The sequence below is a fragment of the Danio aesculapii genome, chromosome 12, assembly GCF_903798145.1.
Source record: "Danio aesculapii chromosome 12, fDanAes4.1, whole genome shotgun sequence".
Lineage (NCBI taxonomy): Eukaryota > Metazoa > Chordata > Actinopteri > Cypriniformes > Danionidae > Danio > Danio aesculapii.
Window position 1 is genome coordinate 47,855,186 of NC_079446.1, and position 27,702 is coordinate 47,882,887.

Sequence of the window (27,702 nt, forward strand, 5' to 3'; positions counted from 1 at the left end):
TAACTACTAGTATATAATAGCGACAACAGAAGCCAGAGTCCTAATAGTTTGGTTTAAAACAAGCATTCACTCAAAACTAATGGCTGATTGATATTTAAAGGAACCTATTAAATGTAAAGTATAAGCCAGTAAAGAAAGTAAGTTAAAAAGCTGTCTTTCCATGTATGCACAGACCTATTGAGTTAACTTAAATAAAAGTTAACTAAATTGTTGTAACTATCTTGATTGACTCTTTTTTCAGTATTAAAATTATTAGATACATACTGTATAAATACAAGCCAATTGCCAAGTTAGCTTATATATATATATATATATATATATATATATATATATATATATATATATATATATAGCTAATGAATCAAAGAAACACTGACTTTCGTTGTTTCTTTGCCTACTTTTATTAACATTTGGGTCGAGTTTAATAGTACACCACCTTTTTTTAGGACTACACCACTGGTTTAGATCCTTGATTATCTGTGCATTAGTTAAACCTGATTTAATGCATACTTGTAAACCTGTATTATAAAGTGTTTCCAGAGAGAGCAATCAAACTTTTTACATTTACAGAAAAGAAAAAAGGCAGAATGTTACTGTATGTCACTTTAATCATAGAATATATTTATTTATTTATGCTTTATTTATTTTTTGAATCAGTATAACCCTATACACCTTATAATAAATGCCTGAATCATCTGTTAAACACACAATGTTTTCTCTACACAATTTCTTTAATTAGATTTTTTAAACTTAAAGGTGTATTAAAAAAAAAAAAAAAAAAAAAAAGATGTTACAGAACTATAACAGGTACACCCAAACAATAACACAGTGTGTTAAATCAGTGTAAAATAGTATGTCAAGTAAATTGCTGAGCCCCATGAAATTATATTTATGAAATAAAGAAATACCACAACCAGTTCCACATCCATTAAAATGATCCAAACTAAATGTTTGCACTTTCTGTGTCAATAAACTAAGAAAGAGTAAAGAGACTCATCAGAGGAATGAACAACAGCACCAGAGAAGCACACAGACAAGAAGCCTCAGAAACCTTCACTTGGTCTGGGAGAAACTGAACATCTGTGAACAGAGAATATCATTCAGTCTAATGAAATAAAAGATTATTTACAGCTGAATCAACAGTGTTGAGGAGCAGCTCTATGTGTAGATCAATGATTAGCCTGATACGTTTAAAAAAGAATTTTATGTCATTATGGGGAAAAGTAGCTGTAATGTAACAAGCTTTTATATAGTAACTTTTATATTTAGAAGAGTGGTTTAACAGTAGTTTGGATTCGTTTAAGCTTCTTAACTGCTGCAGTCAAACCGCTATTCAGTTTTGGAGCTCCAGTTTCAGAACAGCGTCCCCAACACTGCACTCAGACGTATGAAATGCTGACCTGTGTTTCCTCCAGACCACACTAGAGGACCCATAGATAGTGAAGCACTGTCATGGAGATCCAGAGCCCTGCGCTCTCTCCGCTGCTGTCCAGAGTCACAGCTCTAGAAGAGAAAAGAGTCAAATCCAGCTGTGCAAATCCCTGATAAACATCACTGAACCAACACAAAACCAACAGGAGTGCACAAAATCCCCAGCAGAGGGCAGAACAAACATGTTTAACAGCCTTCATCATTAAACCTCAACACCATAATATCTCCCTTTGTGTGTTTAGTGTTGAAACATCAGTGGGAGATTCTGAAGACTTTTTTAAACTCACCGTTGAGCATTGTTCACTGGACAGAAGGCAAAGGTGAACAGCACAGTGCAGGTAAAGCTTAGTGGAGTTTGCAGTGAAGATGAACATCCTGAAGGAGAAACGGCTGCTTGTGGAGACGCCGTTCTGCAGCAGCTTCACTGTGTCGTCCTCAGGATTGGGACACCTGACAAGATCAACAACCACAATCAACAAACCAAATTATTTCATCAAACGCATTCAACTTAGATTTTCAGGCAATCATTTCACAAAACTGGAAAGTTGAATTTCTAAAATACTGAAAAGATACAAATCTCAGAGGATTCCTAAAGACACATGGATTATTATTTATTCAGAAGAATATTTTTAAAATGTGAGTTAACACTGATGATTAATGAACAGAAGTCTTTACCCTTCACTAATGAGATCCCAGCGAAGACTGTAATCAGGGTCATTTACAGGTGTAGCCCAACACGTGTCCATCACCAGGGCAAACTGGCGGCTGTCGACCCCCTCAACACCAACCTCCACATGCATCTCCTGGTCCAGCTCTGCATCCACTCTACCAGTGAAGGGCTGAGTGAACTCTTCATCCACATACGGGACCATCCGCACCTGATAAACCCCTTCACCAGAGGGGAGGACCTTGTGCAACGGTGCTGTTTAAATTATAGATATATTATTGTATGCCTAAAACATATAGTCAATGACTAAAAGTGTGAAAATTTCTATTTTGGCAACTACACCAATAATAAATCAGTCAAACTGAAACCAGAATGAGTGTTTTGTAGCACCTCTGCAGTGGGTTGATCTCCATGTTCATGGAAAGTGTTTGTGTTTGAGGATAACACAGCTGAAAGAAAGCTTCAGGATTCTCACTCTGCTGATGAGACCTTCTGTTCCCGGCGTCCCCACAATATAGTTACTGTAGATGAAGTGGCTGCCGTTGGCCTGCAGACAACACATAGACATTTTATTTTGTCATTTAGCTTGAGTTTAGTATTTTATTTCAAAGAACAACACCAGTTGTCAAGTGAAATAACGGTGTGTTATATACTATTGGTGGAGAATACGGGCAAAAGTGTCAGTGTGTTTGGTAGCATGTTGTTCTCCACTCTTCATCACTGAATAAAAGACTTGAGACGTTTCTAGGAAAGTCTGTTTGGGCCATTTTTATTTTTGACATATTTTCAGATGAGCAGAGGGAACAGACAAATGGAGGGAGGAAGAAGATCTCAGGGTACGAGAGGGAGCAGCAAAATGAATGAGGGCAGACAGATATGGAGGGGCAAGACTGTCGATGGCTTTGAATGATAACAACAAAACTTTAAAATCAATACAAAAATGAAAGGGTAACCAGGGGTGTTGTGATTAGAACAAAGAGATTCTGGCTATGATACCAGCAGCTGAGTTCTGAACCCAACTGAAGCATATGAAGGGATTTTTCTTCATCAGTGATTCATTTTCATTTATTTTTTTCTCTCCGCTGTCGCCACTAGCTTGCATGGTTCGGGATCTGTAGAGCTGCGCATCGTTGGATTTGCTCTTCAGTGTTGGACTCTCAGTAGTGATTATTAAACCACACTGAACTGAGCTGAACTGAACTGAACTTAAACACTACAAACTGAACTACACTGTTCCTATTACTGTGACCTTTTATGTGAAGCTGCTTTGAAACAATCTACATTGTAAAAGCGCTACACAAATAAAGGTGAATTGAATTGAATTGATTTGGGAGTTAGACCAAAAGCAATGCAAGTTGCAGATATTTAATCGAGACGTGTCAAGGCTATGAACAAGAACAGTAGTGGCGTGAGGGGTAAGAGAAGAGCAGAGTTGGTTAATGTTACATGGGTGGAAATAAGCAGACCAGGTAATATCATTGATGTGAGGTAATAAGAGAAGTTATCGAAGATGACTCCCACACTCTTGACCTATTTAGAGCAGTGGTCCTCAATCACCGGGTGTGGACCGGTACCAGTACATGGATCAATTGGTACTGGGCCGCACAAGAAATCATGAATTATTTTCATTCTGAACATTTTATTTTAAAAATCTTTTATTTGAAATAATTACCAGTATTCTCTTGCTTACATCTGGGTCACTTGAGCGCCCAAATATAACCCAAAAGCAGAAAAATGAGTAAGAAGCAGACGTCTTTGGAATGTTTCTTTGCTAAGGGGAAAAGACCCAGTGAACTGCCAAAGAATAGGTCCACAACCCCATTTGTCAACAAATCAGGCTGCTTCATAGCTGTGCATGAAGATCAACTGCTTGAGATTGCAAATGGCGGCAGCCTTTAGGGGCTGTTTGTGTTTTTCTCAGTTGCGCTTTTCTACAGTTCATGCAAGTTTGTTATTTTCAATGGAGGTGTGCGGCTTGCGCGCACAAGCGGCGTGATGCGCACTGCAAGTCACGTGACAAGACCTGAGCGATCAGCTTCATATCTCAAACAGTTATCTCAGAACACCCAAACACTGCTGTTCTTTGTAATTTTGTCCATAACTGAAACTTGTAACAGCTTGCCATCCTCTGAGAAAACGGTTAATAGTCCTAGCAACCACCCGCTCCCCCATCCCCCTGGTCTGCTGTAAAATTGTCAAGCTTTGACCAGTCCGCAATGATAAAAAAGGTTAAGGACCACTGGTTTAGAGGGATAAACAGAATAGTCATCAATAAATAGGTTGGTTTTACAGTCACTATAAATGTTTGGATGACAAATAATGACATGCCATTCAACTTGTAGAAAATAAAGTGGTAGCATTGCCATGACACGAAGTGGATGTGCATTATTTTTTCAAAAAATTGTAAGTTCTTGATTAATATTCTGCTTATACCACAGTTCCTGTAGCTAAAGCCACTGTTCAGTTGTATTTCATATGTTTGTCAGGTTTTTATCCTCAAAATGCACCTGTATGTAGGACTAGTTTCTTACACATCTCAGCCAAAGCTTTGTGTTGTGTTTTGATTTTGTTTGTCGTAGCTGTGAAGTAAGTAGTGATGTGGAACTGTAGTTGTGTGTATATCTGAAAATAATGAATGTAGTAGAAAACTGATTTAACAGACAGGTAGTTGATCATACCACAAGATTTGTGCCACAGATGTGTTGATCGTTGTCGAAGTTAAACTCCACTTTGCCGTTCTGGACGGTTCCTCTGCAGCTGGGGTCATTGAGGTGTAAGTGCTCAGCTGAAAAACCAGCTTCAAAAAGCTGACAGCGAGACACAGACATGGAGCCAGAGCTGCTCTCACAGGTCTCATTGAAATCTGAGAGAAAAACATGATCATTAATGACACAAAAACACCTTTTATTTCACATTTTATTGTAGAATCACACACTAACCAAAGGAGTCTTGAGGTGCTCGCTGTTTTTTGGTGGCCTTTGTTACATAAACAGCCATAAACACCATTTTTCATCCCACACCTTTCCTCTTTGGAGCAGTTGAGTTCAGAACAGGGGTTTCTGACATCTAGGAGGACAAGTTGTTATTATTGACTATTACAAGTTTTTCTAACAGACCAATAGACCACAAAAAAAACACACTATTTTTTTATGATTTTAACTATGATGTAATAACGTCCACCTTTTGTGAAACTGCTCTGTACAACCCAGGCTCATTCTGAAAACGTAGTCCCGAGGAAGTTACTGGAGACCGTGAATTATGTAGCCGGAGGTACGTATGGCTGCATTTAGTTTTTTAAGCGAACGCTGCGGGGCGGTATGACGCCGTTCCTTTTAGCGCTTGCCGGCTGACCGCTTACCTTCGTGTGGAGGGCTTTCCCACCGCAACCAGTTTGTCCGGTTAGCTCGTCCTGTGCGTCGGCGGACTCGAGATGCAGAGAGGAGCTAACTATGATGACGAAGACCGGGTTCGAGTCCGGGGAAGTGCGGTTCCAGAAATCAGGTAAGACTAAAACAGAATCCAAGAAATAAAGCAAAGAAGTTCATAACAGGGTGAGAGTGTGGTAAAATCTGAAAACGTGGTAAAAAAATTTTTTCTTTTACCGGACGGCTTTTGTTAATCGTTGGTTAGGCTTAGGGGCAGGCGGGTCGATCGGTAAAAATCGGTTGGGTTCAGGAAAGGAGGAGGGTCGCCCAGTCAATCATTCAGCCAGTCGGACAGACAGACGTTCGTTCGACAGCGGCCTCTGGTGGGTTCACGCGAGAACAGCGCGGGCGCGAACGGTACTCGTGGGAGGCGTCCGAGAAGCCAAAAAGGCGCACACAGCGACCTCTCGCGGATTCGGAAAACCAAAAACTGCAAAAATACGTACCTCCCGGGACGTATTTCGCGGTCTCCAGAAATGTCCTCAGGACTACATTTTCAGAATGAGCCTGGGTTGGCTTTGTAACTATTACAAGAAATATTTTGTCCAAAGTGACTTAAAATCTAGGAGGCATTCAGCAAGAACAGACAATGCGCTCATGTAATGCTAGTTATATAAATTAACTTGCTAGTGTAAGAGGTTTTTTTTTGAGCAAGAGAGAGAGAGAAAGAGGGAGAGAGAGTGTTTCTTCATGTGCCTTGTCAGCACTCTTCATGAATTAATAGTATTTGGGGTTGGTGTGTAGTGAGGTGGGGAAGAGAATAGAGGTTTTGGTTTTATTCATCGGGGATTAGGTGCTCTGGGAAAAGATGGGTTTTATTTGCCATTTAGCAGTGAATCCACAGTCTGTGGGTATGGTAAAATCATTCCACCAGCATGCAACATTGAATGAAAAGGATTGGGAAAGTGACTTCAAGCCTCTCTGTGATGGTACCACAAGGCAATGCTCACTCCCCGACCAGAAGCTCCTAGAGCGCATGTAGACCTTCAGGAGCAGGTGGAGGTAAGAGGGTGCAGTGCCAGTGACTCTCCTGTTAGCAAACATCAATGACTTTAAACTTGATCCAAGCTTCGACCGGTATCCAAGTATCCAATGCAGACAGATAAAGAAAGGTGTTACATGGGCTCTCTTGGGCTCATTGAAGACCAAACAAGCTGCAGCATTCTAGATCATCTGTAGAGGCTTAAGGGTGCAGGATGGGAGTCTAGCTAGAAGAGGATTGTTGTAGCCTAGCCTTGAAATGATAAGAGCTTGGACTGAAAGTTGTGAAGCATGATCCGTTAAGAAGTGTTTGATTTTTCTGATGTTGAAGAGTGCGAACCTGCATGATCGAGCTGTATTAGCAGTCTCTTTGAAGAAAAGCTGATCATCCAGGATCAGCCCAAGATTCCTTACCGAACTACATGGGGTAATGGTGGATGATACCAGGTAGATTGAAAAATCATGTTCAATGTGTGGTGTTGCAGGGAAGACAAGAAGTTTTTGCTCAGTTAAGCAGTAGGTGATGGTCTTTCATCCAAGCCAAGATATACCCCAGGCAGTGTGAGATCCTTGCAGCTACTATGGGATCATTCGGATGAATTGAAAGAGAGCTGTGTGTCATAAGCATAGCAATGATAAGAGAAACCATGTGATTGGATGATTATTCCCAGCGATGTGGTGTAAATAGAAAATAGTAGGGGACCTAAAACAGCTCCCTGAGGTACCCCTGTGACCAGCAAATGAGCTGTGGATACCTCTTATCTCCTGGCAACCCTGAATGATCTGCCAATGACGTAAGACTCCAACCAGCAGAGTGGGGTTCCAGTGATGCCAATTGAGGAGAGGGTGGACAGTAGAATTTGGTGATTCACTGTATCAAAAGCAGCAGCCAGGTCCAGTAAAAGCAGAATGGATGATTTAGAGCCTGCTTTGGCAATACGCAGGGCTTCAGTGACTGAAAGTAGTGCAGTCTCAGTGGAATGTACTCATTTAAAGCCTGATTTGTTTGCATCCAGCTGGTTATTGTGATATAAAAATTGGGAAATTTGGTTAAAAACAACTCTTTCCAGTGTTTTGCAAATGAAAGGAAGGAGAGAGACTGTCTATTTTTTTTTTTTTGTTTTGTTTTTTTGACCAAACAGCTGGGTTTCACAGGACTGCTTAAAAGTAGTTGAGAATGTGCCAGCAGGGTTCAACATTAAGTATTTTTTCTTCTGGCCCGATCGGGCCAGTGGTTCAGATTATTACTTGCCTTGCCAAAATTTTCACTGGCCTCACTGAAAAAAAAGGTAATAGCTATTTCTTAGCCACATACAGTATTTTAAATGTTTCAAAAGCCAAACATAATTGTAATACTTACCGTTCTTATTCTGCATAACCTTTTTTATAATACAACTGACAATTTACAAAAATTCAATTGTGATGTAACTAAATTTGATAGTGTGTGTGTGTGTATATATATATATATATAGTATATACACACACAGGGGGGCCACTGGGGGGGGGGAGTTAGGAAGATTCTAAGGGCTTTTATTGGGGCACCAGAGACATTATCAAGGGCCCGCGCCAATCCACCCGCCCCCCCTCCTAAACCACAACCTCCCCCCTCCCCATCCCCCCGCTCTTCACTTTCAACCGCGATACCAACTACCCCCCCCTCCCAGTCTTCACTTTCAGCCGCGATACCAATACCTCACAACATATATATATATGTATGTATGTATGTGTTTGTAGATGTTATATCTCTTCCTTTCCTCCGGGGGAGCTGTGTGTTGCGTTAGGGAGATTGGCCTCGGTTGTGTTTCCTTGTGGGAAAGGTAAGGAGGATTGATCCAGCTCTACACAGAATCTGTTTAGTTTTGTCAATAATATTGCCATCTATGTTATTTTAAAAGATATGCTATAGTTAGGTCATTAACTAATGTGTAGAGATGCTTATTTTTGATAGATAGATTATATTTCTGATATTTCTGATATGTTAGATGTTTCCATGCGGCAGAGCATATTTTATGTTGTTTTATGTTTGAAAGTGCATTTTATTTGATTGGTTCTTCATTTTTAGTATTGCCTGTCATATGTTGTAGTTTATCTTTTCAGTGTTTAAGTTAGTTTGTGAACAGCTAGCTGACTATTAGCTGCAGCCACATTTACATAATTTATTTGTGATAATTTTTTACACATTGTAATATTTAAAGTTATTTTGTGATGTACTCAGTTATGTTTCTTTTTGGAAAAGATGTTGCAGAGCCATTTCTGCTGTGCGAGTGACAAAATGAAGAGAGGAGTTCATTAAGAGAAAGCTGCTCTCTTTGGCTCAACCACGGTCTTGGTGTTCTTCTTATTCATTCCATCACACATACACAACGCCGAGACATTTTGGGCAAGCACACCAATGAAGAGGGTTACATATATAATTTATTTATTTATATTTATGGTACTAGTCAAAGTTTGGGGTCAGTTTAGCATTTTTTTTTCATATTTTAAAGGAAAATTATTCAGTTCATCAAGGCGACATTTATTAAATGTATTAAAAAAAATGTTAATTGTTAAATATTTATTACAATTTTAAATAACTGCTTTCTTATTGTATGTAGTTTCAAATAAAATTATTATTTCGGACATTATTGCTTTTAATACTATTACTATTAATAATAATAATAATAATAATAATAATAATAACAAGAATAATTAATATTAGAGTGATTTCTGAAGGGAAAACTGGAGTAATGAAGCTGAAAATTCATCTTTAAAATCACTGGAATAAATAATTAAATTAAATGATAAACTACTTTTGAACAGTTATTTGGTAGTGCAATAACGTTTCACAATTTTACTATGTGTAATTTATTTATGATGAAATAAATGCAGCCTTGGTGAGCAGGAGAAGCTTATTTTAACATATTTAACAATCATACTGACCCCAAACGTTTGAGAAGTTGTGTATACAATATTTTAAAAGTAAAAATGTGCACTTTAATTTTGACACCCCACAGACATTGTCACCAAATATAAATCAGAGAGGTCAGACAGTTTCATACAGAGCCTCATTTCAGTTGTCAAGTTTTGTAAAAATTGATCTATCTATTTAATTAATCAATCTATTAAAAAAACGTTGGCTAGAATTATGCATTATAGGCTTAAATTATAGAGAGAAATAACAGATGAACTGAGATGTATCAGATCATGAAGCAAGATCGATCTCTCTTTCGAGCTATCAGTGCAGAAATGAACAACACAATAGGCCTAATACAACAAATTATAAGATTAAAATATGGAAACATTTTCAGATAACTTCGGTCAATTTTCCAAACGGATAAACAGCTCTCGGTAATATTTCAGCATGCTTTTACTTTCGTATTAGACATGAAGCGCACATTTACTGGTAGGAATGACATCCACCCTGCTCATCATTCTCTCTTCATATAGCCGTATATATGGCTATTACACAATCACAATACACTGTGATATAGCCTGGGTCGTTAGTTTGTTGGATTGTTTTGTTGTCTCACTACAATCGATCAACTCAATCGAGCCGAGACCACCTCATTCACCTCATTCAGGCGATCTCGGACGGATTGATTTGGCACAGATCCGAGCGCGATTGCTGGATTCACATATGCCAAACGAACCGCTCTAACGAGGCAAACAAGACAGATTCCAAAACAAACGTCTATGTTTGAAAGCACCCTAAGATTGTATTTGTACGCAATTGATAGACAGTCGCAGCCAAACTTTTGTGACAAGGCAGCACTGGCCCGATCAGGCCAGTAACCATTCTGTACACTGACTCGAGCGTCTTGTACGCTGGTTCCAGGCCATCAGGCAGTCCTTATTGTCGAGCCATGGCCGGTGCGGAGTGAAGTGTTAATGATGCTTGTGAGGAGATTGCGTGTAGAGGGCAGGTTGTGGCATGGGTGGAGAGGAGAAGTTTGAATAGTTTTTCCTCCATAAGGAGTGAGGAATTTCAACAGATGGTGGTGTTTGATGGAGAATTGGGTTGGACGTGCTGGGAAACAGATTGGTCATTTACAGTAAGTGGTTCTTTGTTTAATAGATTAGGCCAAATTATCAGGTGATAAGGAGGTGTTGGAAGGGGACAGAGCAGAGTACTGAACATTCTGACTAATGTGTGGCTATCTGAAAAGTTGTACATTTTGTTCGTGTATTATAGGGATTTGGTCAAATTGAGATGGGAGGCAATTGATGCCTTCTGAGCTTGGTACCTGCTAAGGTCATCAGGGGTTTTTGATTTGCACCATGTTCTCTCTGTTGACCTGAGCGCTGTTCTCTCAGAACATCAGACAGCCAGTGGTTAGAGGGAGAAGAGCGCATTGATGTGGTGGAGAAATGTTTTGTTTTTTCTACTGTACTTTTTGCAACATTTAAATGCCTTCCCTGGTGAAAAATCCAGCTTAAACCAGCCTAGGCTGGTTGGCTGGTTTTAGCTGGTTGACAGCCTGGTTTTAGAGGCGGTTTGGCCATTTCCAGGCTGGTTTCCAGCTATTTCCAGCCTGGCCTTAGCTGGTCAGCCTGGTTTAAGCTGGACATAGCTGGTTTTGGGTGGGCTCCCAGCCTGCCTAGGCTGGTCAAGCTGGTTTAGCTGGTTTAAGGTGGATTTTTCAGTAGGGTTTGAAGCACATTGCATATAAAATCATTAGCTAATGCAGCTCAGTAGCATTTTTACCTAAAATTAAACGAACATGTAGCCTATGCTCCCTATATTTAGCGTAATCGCTAACATTTATTTTGCAATATGTAAAAAGGTACTGAGCACACAAACATACACACTTTGAATCTTTTTAAAATACTTAAATAAACATTTGAACGACAGCTACAGATTATGACACTAATAGCACCTCGAGCAATAATCCTGCAGATTGTGATACAGCAAATTACATTACCAGATGTTATTGTTCTGGTTTCAGCTGTAGTTTCTGTTGTGGTCGTCTCTGGTGTGTCAGTTGTGTAGCTAGTGTTAAACCTCACATCTAGAAACACAAATAAATGTTACACAGAAAGCCATCATCTCTAACATAAACAGAAGGCAGAGTTAAATGTGTGTCCAGTACCTGCACAGTATGCTAAATTGCAGGTGGTCGGCCTCACAAACTCATAGACATAAAAACCTCCAGGACAGGCTTTGACTTGAATGGGATTGGACTGGAAATAGCAGCAGTTGTTGCTCCAGTGAGCGCAGACATTACGAGAGACCACTCCATCCTCAAGTGTTGGATGTCCTCCGCTCAGCCACAGTGGAGCATGAGTGCCGCAGCTGTACTCATCAACACATGTGTCTGGCATCTGAACACTCTGACCATTAATGAAGAGACGGTACCAGCCGCTCCAGCTCACCCCACTGTCACACATTAACTGAGAGGAATATTGATTGCTGGTGGCTCTCCATGGGTCATCCAGGATGAAGTAGTTGTAGCAGGGGTCAACAGGGGGAGCTGTTGAAATGGAAACATTGTATAGCATATTCATTATTTAGTTATGGTATTTGTAGTCCCATGACGAAGCACTGAAGAGGAAACATTAAATTTCAAGCTAACTGATTGGGACAGCAAACTTTTTTCACTGTATTTCAAAGAATTGACGCTCCAATGTTATTAATGTAAAATGTCATGCAGAAGAGTCTTTGGTAACTCTTTACTTTAAGAGATGATCATAAGACTGTATTGAATTGGCATGGGACGATAACCATTTTAAGGTATACCGTGGATTGGAAAAGTCAAGGTTCTAAAACCACCAAATTTTCTGTATTACCAACGCAATCTCACGGCAATTCGTAACTTTTTGATTTAGTGGCTAATTTGTATGAATTTGTACGATCTAATTTGTACAATTTAGTACGATTTGCTCATCCCCCAATGACGGTTGGGTTATGGGTGGGGTTGGGTGCCACACCTCCTTTTTAAAATCGTACATTTTCATACAACTCAACTTGTACGAATTCGTACGAATTAGCCACTAAACTGACAAAACGTAAAAACCTTACGTTTCCTCGTGAGATCAGGCTGGTAATACCGTTTCTAAGTTATGTGTAAGATTTTTTATCTACTTTTTTTTGTTTTTTAGGACAGCAGTATCCAAAGATAAAAAATATCCAAAGATGCTGTTTTAAATTGTAAAGAAATCTGTGTTTTTGAAACTAATGAAGACAGCAGAAGTCAATTAATCGTTAGAATTATTTAGCCTGACATGTTTACTGTTAAACAAATCTTTCAAAAAATAAAATATGTTTTTTTCAAAGGGGAAAAAAGTTGTCTTTGTTGTTTGACCCAGACATTTATTCAGACTGTAATCACAATACCGCGAAACCGTGATATTTTTATCAAAGGTTATCATATTGTCAGAATTTTATACCAGCCCATGCCTAGTCATGAAACATTTATAATTACATGACATGTGTTGTGAGTATGAAGGATATTTATTACATGGTTATTACAGCTGTCATTAAGTTTCATTCATTGAGTTATGTCATTTTAAATGCAAATAAGACGTTGTTTGACAAGTTGACAAATGAATACATCATAACATTACAAAGACAACATGTTATAAATTTGTCATAAACATGAATGCCATGAGGACATTATAATTGTCATGAATTTTATAAGTGTCATTAATATTTTTCTTGACCTCAACTAGTTAAATATTTAATTTGTCATTAAAATGTCTTTAAATGTCCTTAAATATTAATGACGCTGTTATAACATGAATATTTTTTGCTCTTTTCCATGAGCTATATTTCATTCTAATTATTTTCTGGAATATTAATAATTGTTATGTATTGTATAACACCATTATATCATAGACCTGAGAAAAGATAGAAAAAACATTTACCAGTGGTTGTGATTGGTGGAGTAATGAAGTCTGATGATGTGATTGGCTGGGTTGTTGTCACTTCTGTGCTGGACTGGTTTGTAGCTTTTTTTAAAGAACATATTTATGTCAAAATCATTAATTTTCAAACAAAATCCAGAACAGTAAATGACTGAAGTGCACATGACTAAATGCTCACCAGCACAGTAAACTGAACAAATCCGTTGCCTGACAAGCTCATACACATAGTAATGACCAGGACAGGCTTTGACTCTTATAGGGTGGGATCTAAAAGTACAGCAGCCATTCCATCCAGAAGTACAAACATGACGGAGGACCACTCCATCTTCCAGCTGAGGATGAGATCCATTGAGCCACATTGGATAAATTGCACCACACATGTACTGATTCACACATGATTCTGGCATCTGAGCATTTTGACCATTGTAGAACAGCCTGTACCAGCCATTCCAGTCATAATGATCACACACATGGTTTTTGTAATCAAAGAAAGAGCTATTAATGGATCTCCAAGTTTCATCCAAACTGTTATAGTTGGAGCAGGGGTCAACACTTGGGGTGGTGAAAGGTGCTGTAGAAGAAAATGAAAACACACAGCAAATACTAATGATTAAATGTTCAAATCTGAGATAATATTTAAAATGTCTGATATAAAGATGAACATACCTGCACAATATACAGGAGCTGGGGTTAAAAGAGACGGCCTGGTAAACTTGTAGACATAATAATCTCCAGGACAAGCTTTGACTTGGATTGGGTCAGATCTGTAGCGACTGCTCTGATCATTACGGGAGCCGTAAATTTCACGAGTAACAACTCCATCTTCTAGTCGAGGATGAGATCCATGAAGCCACAGAGCAGTAAATCCTCCACATGTCATATAAGAGGCACACCATTCAGGCATCTGAGCACTCAATCCGTTCATGAGGAGTCTGTACCAGCCATCCCATGCATGACTGTTGTCATGTCCATTTACTTTGTTATACACATCCAAGTTAAGTGTGCTTCTCCAGTAGTCGTCAAGAATGTTGTAGTTACTACATGGGTCATAATCTGTGTTAGTGGGAGATGAGATAAAGTTAATTTTGTCAGTTAAATGTTCTAATAATTGTGAAATATTTATATCATGCGCATGACATGATCCAATGATGCTACAAGTTTGTGCAGGTGCCAATTTAAACAGTTGAGTTATTAAACTCTATCAGCTGCACAGACTGATAGGCATATCTAATCCGCTCCTACTACATCATCAACGACATGGCGACATTGCACAAATGATTGGTTGCTGTTCGTTCAGCAGACAATGAGCTTACTCCTCATTATTTTAAATGCTCAGTGTTGTTTGTTGTTGCAATTTCATAGACTCTTCTCCAGCCCAGCTCTACCTGTGTTTAGATCTACAACATGGATTACGTGTATATTATGTTCGCATCAGCAGTGTTGTTTTTGTTTTGTTTTTTTTTTGGATTCCCAGACTACATGTCTATGAATATACTGACGGAAGCAAGTCTTCTTACTTGCTCTGCATTAATAATCAAAGCAGCAGCAGCGTAGCAGGTCTATTCCACCAAGACCAAACACATCAAAATCACCAGTGCTTCCCACAGGTTTGAAATATAGGTAGCTGGATTGAAAGACATCTTTTACCCACAGCACATAAATGGTCAACTACATGTGACAAATCAAAAAAATTATGTGAGTTTTAAGTTTTAATGTAAAATAAGTTTTAATGTATAATGACACTGTAATGCACAGTTTCTTTTCAATGGGTTAAAGTTATTTTAAAAAAAGCTGTTGAAATGAAAGAAATCCATTATATCTTACTTTTATGCTATTTAGGACCCATGTGCACCAACTGACAGGTAAAGGGCTCTCTCTCTCTCTCTCTCTCTCTCTCTCTCTCTCTCTCTCTAAAGTTGCTTAAAGCATTTTATATATGTATAAAGTATGTAATATATTAACATCATTAAATTAATAAAATATACAGCAAATGAGAAATAAATATCAGGAAAAAGTGAATAAAAAATTGACATTATTGCTAAAAATTATAATAATTACTAGAATAAAAAGTGTAGATTATTTTAATTTAGTCAAACTAGTTGAATAGCCATTTTTCACAAATATTTTGCAGCCATTTTAGATGTCATTTTTTTCTCTCTGAGTATATAGTAAAGTTTGACTGAGTCGTTCATTAAATGATTATTAATTTATTGTTTCTCTCACGGCTGTGCGCACAGCCAGCTACAAAAAGGTGATGCAAAATTACATACAAATAACGGCAACTTTAGAAAGCACAAGTAAATCCCGAATCCTTGACATTTTAGGAGATTTCATTTCAGAAACTACAGTCAGACGCATTTTGGTGGAAAAGGGCATGTCTGTGTGAGTGACAGATCGCGCACTCATGGAACCTGTGGTAGAAAACATACAGAACGAGAGATTTTCCACTGGTTAATCGATCGCTTGGCTTGTTTGGCTTTCTTGTGCAGATGCAAAAAAGCATAAAAGGATGATAACAATAGTGTTATTCCAGCCTGATCTCACGAGGAAACGTAAGTATTTTATGTTTTGACAGTTTAGTGGCTAATTTGTACGAATTTGTACGAATTCAGTCGTATGAAATTGTACGATTTTAAAAAGGAGGCGTGGCACCTAAACCCAACCGTCATTGGCGGATGAGCAAATCGTACTAAATTGTATGAATTAGATCGTACAAATTCGTACGAATTAGCCACTAAATCAAAAAGTTACGAATTGCCGTGAGATTGTGTTGGTTATTCATGTGTCACCGCCAATATACTTGGGCGGAAGTTAATATGGGCGGCCCGCCAAAGTAAAGTCTATATGTGGGAAGCACTGATCACTATACATCTATTAATTCCATACTAAAACTTTCCAAGAGTTGTCATGACAGAATTATATACAGTTGAAGTCAGAATTATTAAACCCCCTGAGTTATTAACCCCCCGTTTATTTTTTCTCCAATTTCTGTTTAACAGAGAAGAGTTTTTTCAACACATTTCTAATCATAATAGTTTGAATAACTCATTTCTAATAACTGATTTATTTTATCTTTGCCATGATGACAGTAAATAATATTTTACTAGCAGGGCTTTACATTAACACCCGCCAAATGTGGGTAGATTTCAGCGGTAGCGGGTAAGACAGACACTCCCACTAGCCACTTTGGCTGGTTGAAAATAAATTTTCCGGATAATAATTCTTAAAAGCAGGGTTCGACAATAAGGATGGTCCAATATGCATGCAAAGGCCATCTTAGAATTGAGAAGCAACACGACTGACCAAAATAATTGCGTTCGCGTGAGCTATAGAAAGCAGGTGAATACCTAATAACAGCTGAGGTGATGCGCGCGACTGTTCATAACGCGTGCGCGCTCCCGTTTCCTTTCGTGAGTCAACTGTGTCTGGAAACACAACTGATGCGATCGATTCTCTTTCAAATAGACAAGACAAAAATTTATGAACATGCACCTACAGTCTTGCTGCTTTCAAGATTTCCAGAGTTAACTTATTGTAAGCAGCAGTTGCTTTCGCTTTGACCATTCTTTGAACAGATTATTTATGGGTCTAACGTTAACCGTGTGTGTGTGATCATTCTTTCATTATCACATGGTATGTTTTTTACCTGCTTTCTTTTGTGTTATTATGGTTTAATTATCATTTTTTTTACAATAACATGGCTTTAATGGGAGATCAACTCCCCATTTATGTGTAGTTAACTGGTGATCTGGAACCTTTAGCCAGGGCAGATTACTGTGCATATGTTTTGTTAAATAAAAAGTATAGTATACAGCTATATTTTGCTTCTTTTGACACATTTAAAATTTGTGGCTAAGAAATAATTGTTTAAGTTTGGTGTGGTCAGAGATAAATTTGATAAACCCTTCATTTTGAGCTCTGAAAATTATGTAAAATAAAAACTAATTGTAATAGAATCAGAATCAGAAAGAATCAGAGCTTTATGGCCAGGTATGTTCACACATACGAGGAATTTGTTTTGGTGACAGAGCTTCTACAGTGCAACAGGATTACAGAGACAGGACAAAAAACAGATTATAAATATATATATAAAAAAATACAAGTAATAGTACTGTAATACAAGTAATTAATACAAGTAATAATGCTATGAAATGACCCATTTGCTCATGATTATTGAGCTCATACACGACACGCAAAAAGTGAAATGAATGAGGAGGCATGTGGAGATAACGCAAAATCTAAATACAAGTAATTTTAGCACGTCAAAGTCATATTTATGTGTATAAAATATATTTTCCCAGCAATAAAATTATGGCTAGTGAAAATGGCAAGTGGCTAGTATTGTTGGAAAACTACTAGCCACAGTGGCTGGTGATCAAAAAAAGTTAATGTCAAGCCCTGTTTACTAGATATATTTCAAGACACTTCTGTACAGCTAGTGACATTTATGACAATATAAAGTTATTGTATAAAGATGGTTTGTTCTGTAGACAATCGGAAAAAAATATAGCTTAAAGGGGCTAATAATTTTGACCTTAAAATGGTTTTTAAAAAATTTAAAACTGCTTTTATTCTAGCTAAATTAAAACAAATCAGACTTTCTCCAGAAGAAAAAATATTATCAGACATACTGTGAAAATTTCCTTCCTCTGTTAAGCATAATTTAGGAACTATTTAAAAAAGAAAATAAAATTCAAAGGGGGGCTAATAATTCTGACTTCAACTGTATATGCACACACACACGCACACACACACACACACACACACACACACACACACACACACACACACACACACACACACACACACACACACACACACAAACTTACTGATGGTGATGGTGGATCCAGTAATTACATTTGGACTTGCAGTGGAAACCACCTGTGAGATAGTGCTGACATCTGATTCAAAACAAAAAAGTATCAAATAAGTGACTTTAAAAAAGCACATTACCAGAGGGTCATTACTGAATTTTTAAAAAATCTTTTTAAAGACTTGTGCAATTGTGAACAGTACCTGTACAGTATCCTGCACATGTGCTTTGTGGATTCACAAGTTCATAGACATAATAATTTCCTGGACACGCTTTCACTCTGATGAGGTTTGTCTTGTAATCACAACACACGTTCCGGTCATAATTTCCACAAACCACTCTGGTCACCACTCCATCCTCTATCTGAGGGTGATGACCATCGAGGAACAGACTAATATCTGTGTTACATTTGAGTCCAGAAGTGCAGGTCTCGGGCATCTGAATGTTCATTCCATAGTAGAAAAGCCTGTACCAGCCACTCCAATTGAAATAAAAATCACAATTGGAATCTCCAGTTTCATTGTTGGCTCTCCAGGGGCGATCCACTGACTCATAGTTGTAGCAGGGGTCAATGCTGATGTTTGGGAAAGCAACTGTCATGGAGTGGAAAAAGTATTATTAAAATATTGTATGCACATAGAAGACTGTTTAAAGTAATACAATACAAAACACAATCATAGGGCTAGGGTTTTACAGTAGTGATGTGCGATACCACTGGTTTCCTATCCGATCCGATACCAAGTAAAATGAAGGTGAGTATCGGCGATACCAATCCGATACTGATACTTAATTCAGTTAATTAACAAGTAATAATTATTAAAGTAACAAGTAGTGTGCTTAAAAGTGTCACTTCATACTTAATACAAGACATATTATGGGTTTTTCTTGCTTATCGATGAAGAATTATCATACAAAAAAAGAGCCAACTTACATATTTATTGACAACATCTGAGCTTGTATATCTTAAAACGCCTGCCTGAACATCTTAACATTAAAACAATAAACATTGACTCTTTTTATTTATTTTGTATTATAATTAGGTCTGGGCGACGCAGTGGCGCAGTAGGTAGTGCTGTCGCCTTACAAGAAGGTCGCTGGTTCGAGCCTCGGCTGGGTCAGTTGGCATTTCTGTGTGGAGTTTGCATGTTCTCCCTGCATTTGCGTGGGTTTCCTCTGGGTACTCGGGTTTCCCTCACAGTCCAAACACATACGGTACAGGTGAATTGGGAATGAGTGTGTATGGATGTTTCCCAGAGATGGGTTGCGGCTGGAAGGGCATCCGCTGCGTAAAAAACATGTGCTGAATAAGTCAGTTCATTCCGCTGTGGCGACCCCGGATTAATAAAGGGACTAAGCCGAAAAGAAAATGAATGAATGAATTAGGTCAGGGACACATTTTACTCCAAGCTGAACTATTGCAGACATTTTGGTCATTTAATTATTTCATTACTTATTTCATAACCAAAGTTCTAAACAAATAAGTTTTAAGAATTCTGGGAACTACCATTGTTTTATCATTGTAACAGAAACCCAAGCCCCCAAAATACAGCCACATCGCCACATTTTCTCCCTCTGTACCTGAAAAGTGCCTGCCTGCTGCACCTCACTGTGCGTTCACAGCGAAAGCAGTGAGAGCGTCCAAGGTCGCTCTGGCCGCCCTGGCAACAACGCTGTCTGCCTTCAGCTACGGCGGCGAGAGCGTCAAAATTCGCTACATTGACCCCTTAAAGGGGTTCTTGCAGCATATCATATCAGTTACATTCCTGCATAAAACATGCTTTCTAATGTGAAAATGCTGCACACTTCTTATCAAATTCATTCAACAATGGAAGATCAAGTGTCATGTGGTGTGGCTTTGCTCCACTTAATTATCCAGTGTGTCTATATGTCTGAAATATCCTGAAGCAGCAATACTGTTTTCTACTGTCGCATGAGATTCCCGCTTTTTTAAAGATAAATATATACAACATTAATGCACATCAGTAACTTAATTAATGCATATAATTGAATAATAATTGAAAATCCGGCAACCGTAATCAAACCCTTGGGAACAACTGTGGTCGGAACCAAAGTTCACAGGTCTGTGTTCTCTGACCTCCTCTCAAGCGGTGGACTTCTTCAATCTGATTGCTTGCCGGCGAACCGCGTCATAGCTCATTACCATAAAGTTACCTTGATTTCAGCTCTCCTTGACGGTCACACCGTCAAAGACGCGCTCTCATTGAAAATGAATGACTACTTTGACGCTCTCGTCGCTTTCGGTGTGAACGTACGTTAAGGACTCCGAAAGCGATGTCTATCCTGCCCTGGCAGCACCTTTGCCTCTCCTTTTTTTCCTCTTCTGACCACCTAATCATGATGTTGTCATATTCTGTCTTGTGATTTATGTGTAGATGTTTGATTAGGTTTGTGGTATTACCACAGTACCTCACTGGTTTGCTACACGTGTCACAAACCGCATCGTTTGAGTTTATGGAAGTGAAGTAGCTCCACACATAACTTCACTTGCGGTCACCCATATCCAATGATAGTTGAACTGAACAACATGTGTCAGTGGACTGAGTGGCTAGCTAGCGCGCTCTGCAGGTGTACAGTGTCATATTATGCACATGACTTGGCAGGCGGAAGAACAAGTAGTTCTGACTAAGTTGGTATTAGTCAAATAAACTATGGTAATTGTGGTTCCTTTCCGCTGTATTTCTATTTTAATTAAACTACGTATTTGCTCCAAATTACTGAAATATCGATATTTTGATAAGATAATCGATTCTAGAACACACAAAGCTGGTATCTGGGATATCGATATTTTAGTATTGATCCGCACATTACTATTTTACAGAATCACACCCCAGTAAAATAGGGGGTAACACGTCTGAATAAACTAAATGTGCCTTCCATATGATCAAGCACTGTCTGTAAAAGTGTTAACATTCATTAAGATTAGTCAATAAGGTTTAGAAGATGCTTATTCAAAGTGGCTTGCGTTGGATTTACTGTAGGTCAACATTTAATCAACTCTTGCTTTCCGTGGGAATCAAACCCATGTGGATAAGCTTAACTTTTAAAGCTGTGATATTTGAAGAGTTCGGTTAAAACAGCCTTCAATAGTGATTGATTGATTGATTGATTGATTGATTGATTGATTGATTGATTGATTGATTAATTAAACCCAGAATCATATAAATCACATGTAAACCTGCATTGCATTCTACTTGGCAAAAATCACACCCACCCTAAAATAAATCTCTCTACCACTTCAGTTGAAAAGGTTTAACAAGACATCTACTTAGTTTGTCCACACAAAAAAAGCATCCTGGTCCAGACGAGACTCGAACCAGTGACCTTATATTGTCATTGAAATATCCTATAAAGAGTTAAACCTGTACCTGCACAGTATGAAGGTGAGGGGATCAACAGATCTGGTTTGACGAGTTCATAGATGTAATAATTTCCTGGACAGGCTTTTACTCGGATGGATGTGGATCTGTATAAACCACACTGGTTAGAGTTTTTATGAGTTCCCACAACATCACGGGTCACCACTCCATCCACAAGTGTTGGATGAGAACCGTTGAGATACAGTCCAGAGTCACCACCGCATCCCCTAAAACTCACACACCACTCAGACATCTGGGCACTTTGTCCACTCAGATACAGCCGATACCAGCCTCTCCATTCAATAAGCGTGTCATCATGTCCACTGTAGTACCATTGTTGAATGTTTCTCCAGTAGTCATCAAGAGTGTTATATGCATAACATGGATCAGAACTAGAAGTTGTACGTCCTGAGACAATCAAGATAAAAATAAGTCAATGTTTTACAGTGTTAAACTAAAACTCTTACAGATTTTGTTTGAGTCAGTGGAACAAACCGAGAGTACAGTACTTTACAGGTAAACATCTATGTCTGTAGAGAAGATATTGACTGAAGATGCTTGAGATAAACTGATGAACAGTGTGTCCTTTATTCCTCTCTCAGAGTTACCGCCAATATTTCTTATACACTCAAAAAAAAAAAAAATTGTTGAATGAACATGATTTAATCGTGGCACCCTTTATGCATCTAATCCAATCAAGTAAACGTGAACTGCTTTGAACATGTTGTATGAACGCAAAGCACATTTGTAGATAAAACATGGTTTCAATATGTCAGTCTAACTTCTTTGCAACTAATTGACTCAAAATGTTTGTATTGTGTTATTCTAATTAAAAATATCCTAATTTACTCAATGTAACACTAAAGCTTTACTTTAACAAAATTATGTCTTGTTAAATCAGCTAGTAAATTTCTTGTTCAATATTGTTGTTTAAATTACATTTTTTAAATGACAATACTATGAAGCAAGATTTAAAATTAAGTAATTCAACACAAAAGGACAGAAAACATGTTTTATATATATATATATATATATATATATATATATATATATATATATATATATATATATATATATATATATATATATATATATACATATATATATATATATATATACATATATATATATATATATATATATATACATATATATATATATATATACATATATATATATATATATACATATATATATATATATATATATATATATATATATATATACATCTTTTATTATAGCATTTAGCAGGCACCAATCACATTTAAACAAATTTCTTCTTCAATATTCTGATACAAAATGTTATGTAATATCCAAAATTGTAATATGTAATATAAAATGTATAGGAAACATATAGCCAACAACATAACATGCATAACATTCAAGCTCTTGGGAAAACCAATTCCCAAACTATGCTTTAGGACACTAATCTTATTGGGAATATGTAAGGCAAACCTTGGCCTAATAAAAACAAACCAACAAATACAGTAACATTGCGTGACAATATTTTAGTATTAAATATTTAACAAATATGAATTAGCAAAAAGCTTGCTGTTGTATCACATGAAAACATTCACATTTGGAAAAAAACAATCCACCACTGTGTATACGGTGATACTTCTTCTTGTTGTTTTCATATGGTGACATCCAAACGCACTACCGCCACCTACTGATATGCGCGAAGTGACTCTCCAGAGTGAGAGTTGTCGATTTGAAGCGTCTCAGTCTCATTGAATCAACATGTTCTGATCAAATTCATTTGATTATTTCTTGATTCAGTTTCAAATAACATGAATTAATCATTTAACATACGTAAACTTGATTTGTTCTTTTCAATCTGACAAATTTTTATTTTGTAAATCCAATACATGCCTAGTTGATTTTTTTTTGAGTGTACAGTACATTTATCTTTACGAGTTTTTCAAGATGTGATGAATTAGAATGGACAGTAGTATCTGGATTTCTATTACTACTATTCTACTGGACTTTACTATGAGCTTGTAAGTTACTTTGGATGAAAGCAGATTGTAAATGAGTACATATAAATAACACAGATGTCTCTAAACATAATACAGTGGCTTTTACTAAAAGTATTCACTTAAACCTTAAATGTAAAAGTTTGTTTAATTAACAATACTTTTAATTCTCCTATACCATGCTTTGTTTATTTAACAGTATTGCTGCAAATATGTTGCTGTAAAATAACAATAGAGCAATTCCATGCAAATGTCAACCTTGCCATGAAAAAAAATTAAGTTGTCACCAAAATAGCGCAAACCATTTCAATTTTTTTTTTTGTGTATTGTATTTTACAGTACTTTAGAAATACTCAAACATGTTTACCAAAGTGACAAAAATGTCAGTTTCACATCAGTCACATCCATAACGGAGCTTTTTCCTCATAAATGCAAAAATTTAAATGAAAATAAAATCAGTCATGTTTGTTTTATAGAGAGCCAACTCTTATCTTTTTGATTAGCATTATTTCTTTTGGGTTGTGCAGTTTAAAGATACGGTCACACTTGACTTTTCTTCCCATAGACTTCCATTCATACGCACGCGAATGCGTCAGACTGGAAACGCAAGGTCATGCGTCAAGTTTCGCATGTTGCTGCGGTGCAAAGTTCAAGCTTGGTGAACTCTGACCTGCGAAATCCCATCACTTGACTGCGTGAGACCAATCGAGGATCAAAACAGGACCTCTCTGGACAGAAATTTAAAGCATGGAGCAATGGCTCTCTTTTTTAATGTCAAATCATCTTGTTTAATCCCGCCCCTTTTCGCAGTGCCGCATGACAGAATTTCGCACACACAAAGCCCGGTGTGACCGTAGCTTAACTCACTAAATTTATACAAAGTATGCTGTAAAACTTGCAAACTTCTTTTTGTCATCCATAACGCATGTTTATTTTCCTCATTTAAAAGTATAAAACTTGTTTTACAGGTTGATATGTTTCTGATCTGATAATTCTGTGTATAGTTGTTTTAGAAAATATTGTAGCATGTTACAAAAGGTTTAAGACAGTTCTGTGTTCATTTTGGGGTGAATCTGTATTTGCAATGCGGGGTTGTAAGGGATTAGATTTTGGGGGAAAAGCGAGTCTGCGCACTCGAGAGGGAGGGAGGGGTTTTCCCATTGGATATGACAGGTATGCTAATTTTGTGTGAGTGACTGTGTGGGTTTTCGAGCGAACACATTGTTTACTCTGTCTGAACGTGCAAAAGTTGATTAAAAAGACAAGTGGAACTATTAAATGCTTCCTGGCTTCTTCGGTTCGTTACAATATAAAGAGATGTTTCAATTTGGTGTTGACATATACTTTTTCTGTGCGTTTATGAATTTGAGTTTTTACTGCAAATGTCACATCCATAACTCTGGAATTGCTCAATATCTTTTGTTGCCAGTCTAATATCATTCTCTCTGTCTGTGCGGTTTCTGCTCTGACCAGCAAGTTAGGCCAGTGTTACTGTTTTGCTGTCAATCATCTGCCCGTTGCTCATTAGCATCTCTTAAACTAAGGCTGTTTCTGAGTTCCAAGAAAACAGAACGGACTTGCGTTCTTGTGGAGACCGGTCTTGCCAGGTGTCCTCGGAAGATCGAACTCTGGAGACCACGAGAACAGAGAACGCATCCTGTGACAAATGAGATGCTGCGTTCTTCCTGATGGTCATGTGACGCGTTTTTAATTGTAAATTATTTAAACATTACAACATTTATACAACGATTTATTGTTTCTCCCCTTTTCAAAATATATACTCTGCAAAAAAACATTATAAATATACGTTGTACAATACAAATAAAACAGATTTTAATACGAGTTTCAGAAAACAAACACCATTAATGTGTTTATGCCTTTATTAAGATGTCCAAGGTAATGTTTATATTCACCGTTTCATTTAGGGAAACTCCTGAGGTAAATACGTAATATCTCTGAACTTTAATAATAAGTCTATATAAAATGCTGCGCTTCCTACCTCCAGTTGCAATGACTTCTGGGACTTCTAGAGTGAAATCGGTGCTGAAATCTGCATCAGTGTGTCCTCGATATCAAGAACACATCCAGCAAGTTTCACTCGTCCTCTGTTCTTGCGGTCTTGAGTATTGGAACTAAACTTTGACAGCTGATGATGACGTTACACGAGAACACAAGGACGCAAGACAGCTGAAGAACGCACCTTGAGAAACAGCCTAAGTACCTGCTTTCTTCAAGTTTCAACCAGATTACTTTAGCTTTCAGGTTGTTTAATTTCATTTGTATTTTCCCCTGGCTATCATGCAATATTATTCTGTTACCGTCTACATTTGATCAAAAACATCTCTTTTTTCATTTGCTATATGTCTCTTTTCTCCTTTAGCTCTTTTACAGCTCCCAAATGGCTCTTCATTTATTACTTGATCAGAACCTTCTCTTTTACTCAAAATTAGCCATTTTTTAAACTCCCAGATAGCTTTTTTCAATCTTTTCAAAAAAGCATGTCATTGCATAACATAAAAATGTTTTTCTTTTTTTTTCAGAACTTTTATGGTGCTCAATGGTTTTAAATGCTTTAAACTGATCCCATTTGAAGAATAAGAGTCATAGCTAGCAAAACTATTTTGTAATAAATAAATAAAAATGTGTATAAACTTGTTGCATTAGCACTAGGGTGCACGGTTTAAAAAAGTACATAGGTTTTTTTTATTTAGTTTTAATTGTATTGTTTTGTTTAAAATGTGAATTATTCCTTCAGTGCTTTAATTTCTAATTTTTTAGACAAAAGCATAATATAGACACAGGAAGAAAATTAAATTGTAAAAAAAAAAATGAATGTACCTGTTGTTTGTCCACTGGTTATTTCACCTGTTAAATAAACAATATAAGTATAGTTATTTAATATTTAGGGAGGGGGCGGGGGGTCAAGTCACATAAAGTCATGATAAAGCACTCACCATGAATCAGGAGCAGCGACACACACAATGAGATGAAAAACCTCATAGTGACGAATAAAACCTTCACACACATACAACATACATTGATTATTTTGGTTGTTATTGCTTGGAAATTGGTTTATATATTTTTTAAAAATATAAAAAATAAAATGAGCAAAAATTACTTTAATAAAATCCAAATGTTTAAAGAGTTTTTAAAGTGTTACAATAAGAGAAGTAGCTTTACCTGGAATGCTGCTGCAGAGCAAACTCAGATTCTTTTCAGCAGATGATACTGAACTGCAATCCTCAAAATTGGCCTTTATTAATACCTGTGGGTGGGCCTTTACTGGAACCATAAACAATAGCATAAACCAGTTTTTCACTTTTGATGTGTGATTTGGATATCTGTAACTTGAATGGATTGTTTTGCTGAATTTGGCAGCTGTCATGGATGCATTCTTTCTTGAACAGATGCGAATGCTGATGGAATGACGTCCAGCCAGTTCAATCTTTCTTTTTCCCAGGCAGCTCAACATAAATATAACCTTAACACTGGGCGACGCAGTGGTGCAGTAGGTAGTGCTGTCGCCTCACAGCAAGAAGGTCGCTGGTTCGAGCCTCCGCTGGGTGAGTTGGCGTTTCTGTGTGGAGTTTGCATGTTCTCCCTGCGCTCGCGTGGGTTTCCTCCGGGTGCTCCGGTTTCCCCCACAGTCCAAACACATGCGCTATAGGTGAATTGGGATGGCTAAGTTGTCCATAGTGTATGAGTGTGAGTGAGTGTGTATGGATGTTTCCCAGAGATGCATCCGCTGGATAAAACATGTGCTGGATAAGTTGGTGGTTCATTCCGCTGTGGCGACCCCGGATTAATAAAGCGATAAGCCGAAAAGAAAATGAATGAACTTTAAAACTTTTGTAAATACAAAAAACTTACTTGATTTTATGTGTGGTTTATTTATAAACTAATTTCGAGAGGATCACGTGCTTATGATCAACACGGCTGGCTCCTCATTAGCTCCGTAATCTGACCCATTAGATGATTACGGAAGCATTATAAATAACCAGAGTTTTTCACTCCAGTTATCTTCGTCTTAAAACTTCCCCCTCCTTCCACCCCTACTTCCTCCCCCTTTTTTAGATAGGGCGACACGGTGGCCCATTGGCTAGCACTGTTGCCTTACAGCAAGAACACCGCTGGTCCAACCTCCTATCAGGCTGGTTGGTGGTTCTGTGCGGAGTTTACATGTTCTCCC

General features: G+C 37.7%; 1 protein-coding gene across 1 annotated transcript; it reads right to left on the reverse strand.

Moving 5' to 3' along the window:
• Positions 1-667: 667 nt before the first annotated feature.
• Positions 668-26,757, reverse strand: LOC130238213 (uncharacterized). The gene is given in 20 exon segments (XM_056469134.1): positions 668-1,080; positions 1,401-1,503; positions 1,719-1,881; positions 2,107-2,353; positions 2,487-2,543; positions 2,546-2,645; positions 4,777-4,961; positions 5,038-5,065; positions 5,067-5,164; positions 11,406-11,492; positions 11,574-11,954; positions 13,348-13,431; positions 13,526-13,918; positions 14,014-14,400; positions 18,177-18,248; positions 18,364-18,753; positions 21,547-21,945; positions 26,352-26,378; positions 26,468-26,528; positions 26,694-26,757. Coding segments are annotated over 19 exon segments (3,354 nt in total). The 5' UTR covers positions 26,514-26,528; positions 26,694-26,757; the 3' UTR covers positions 668-973.
• Between the last annotated feature and the right edge of the window lie 945 nt (positions 26,758-27,702).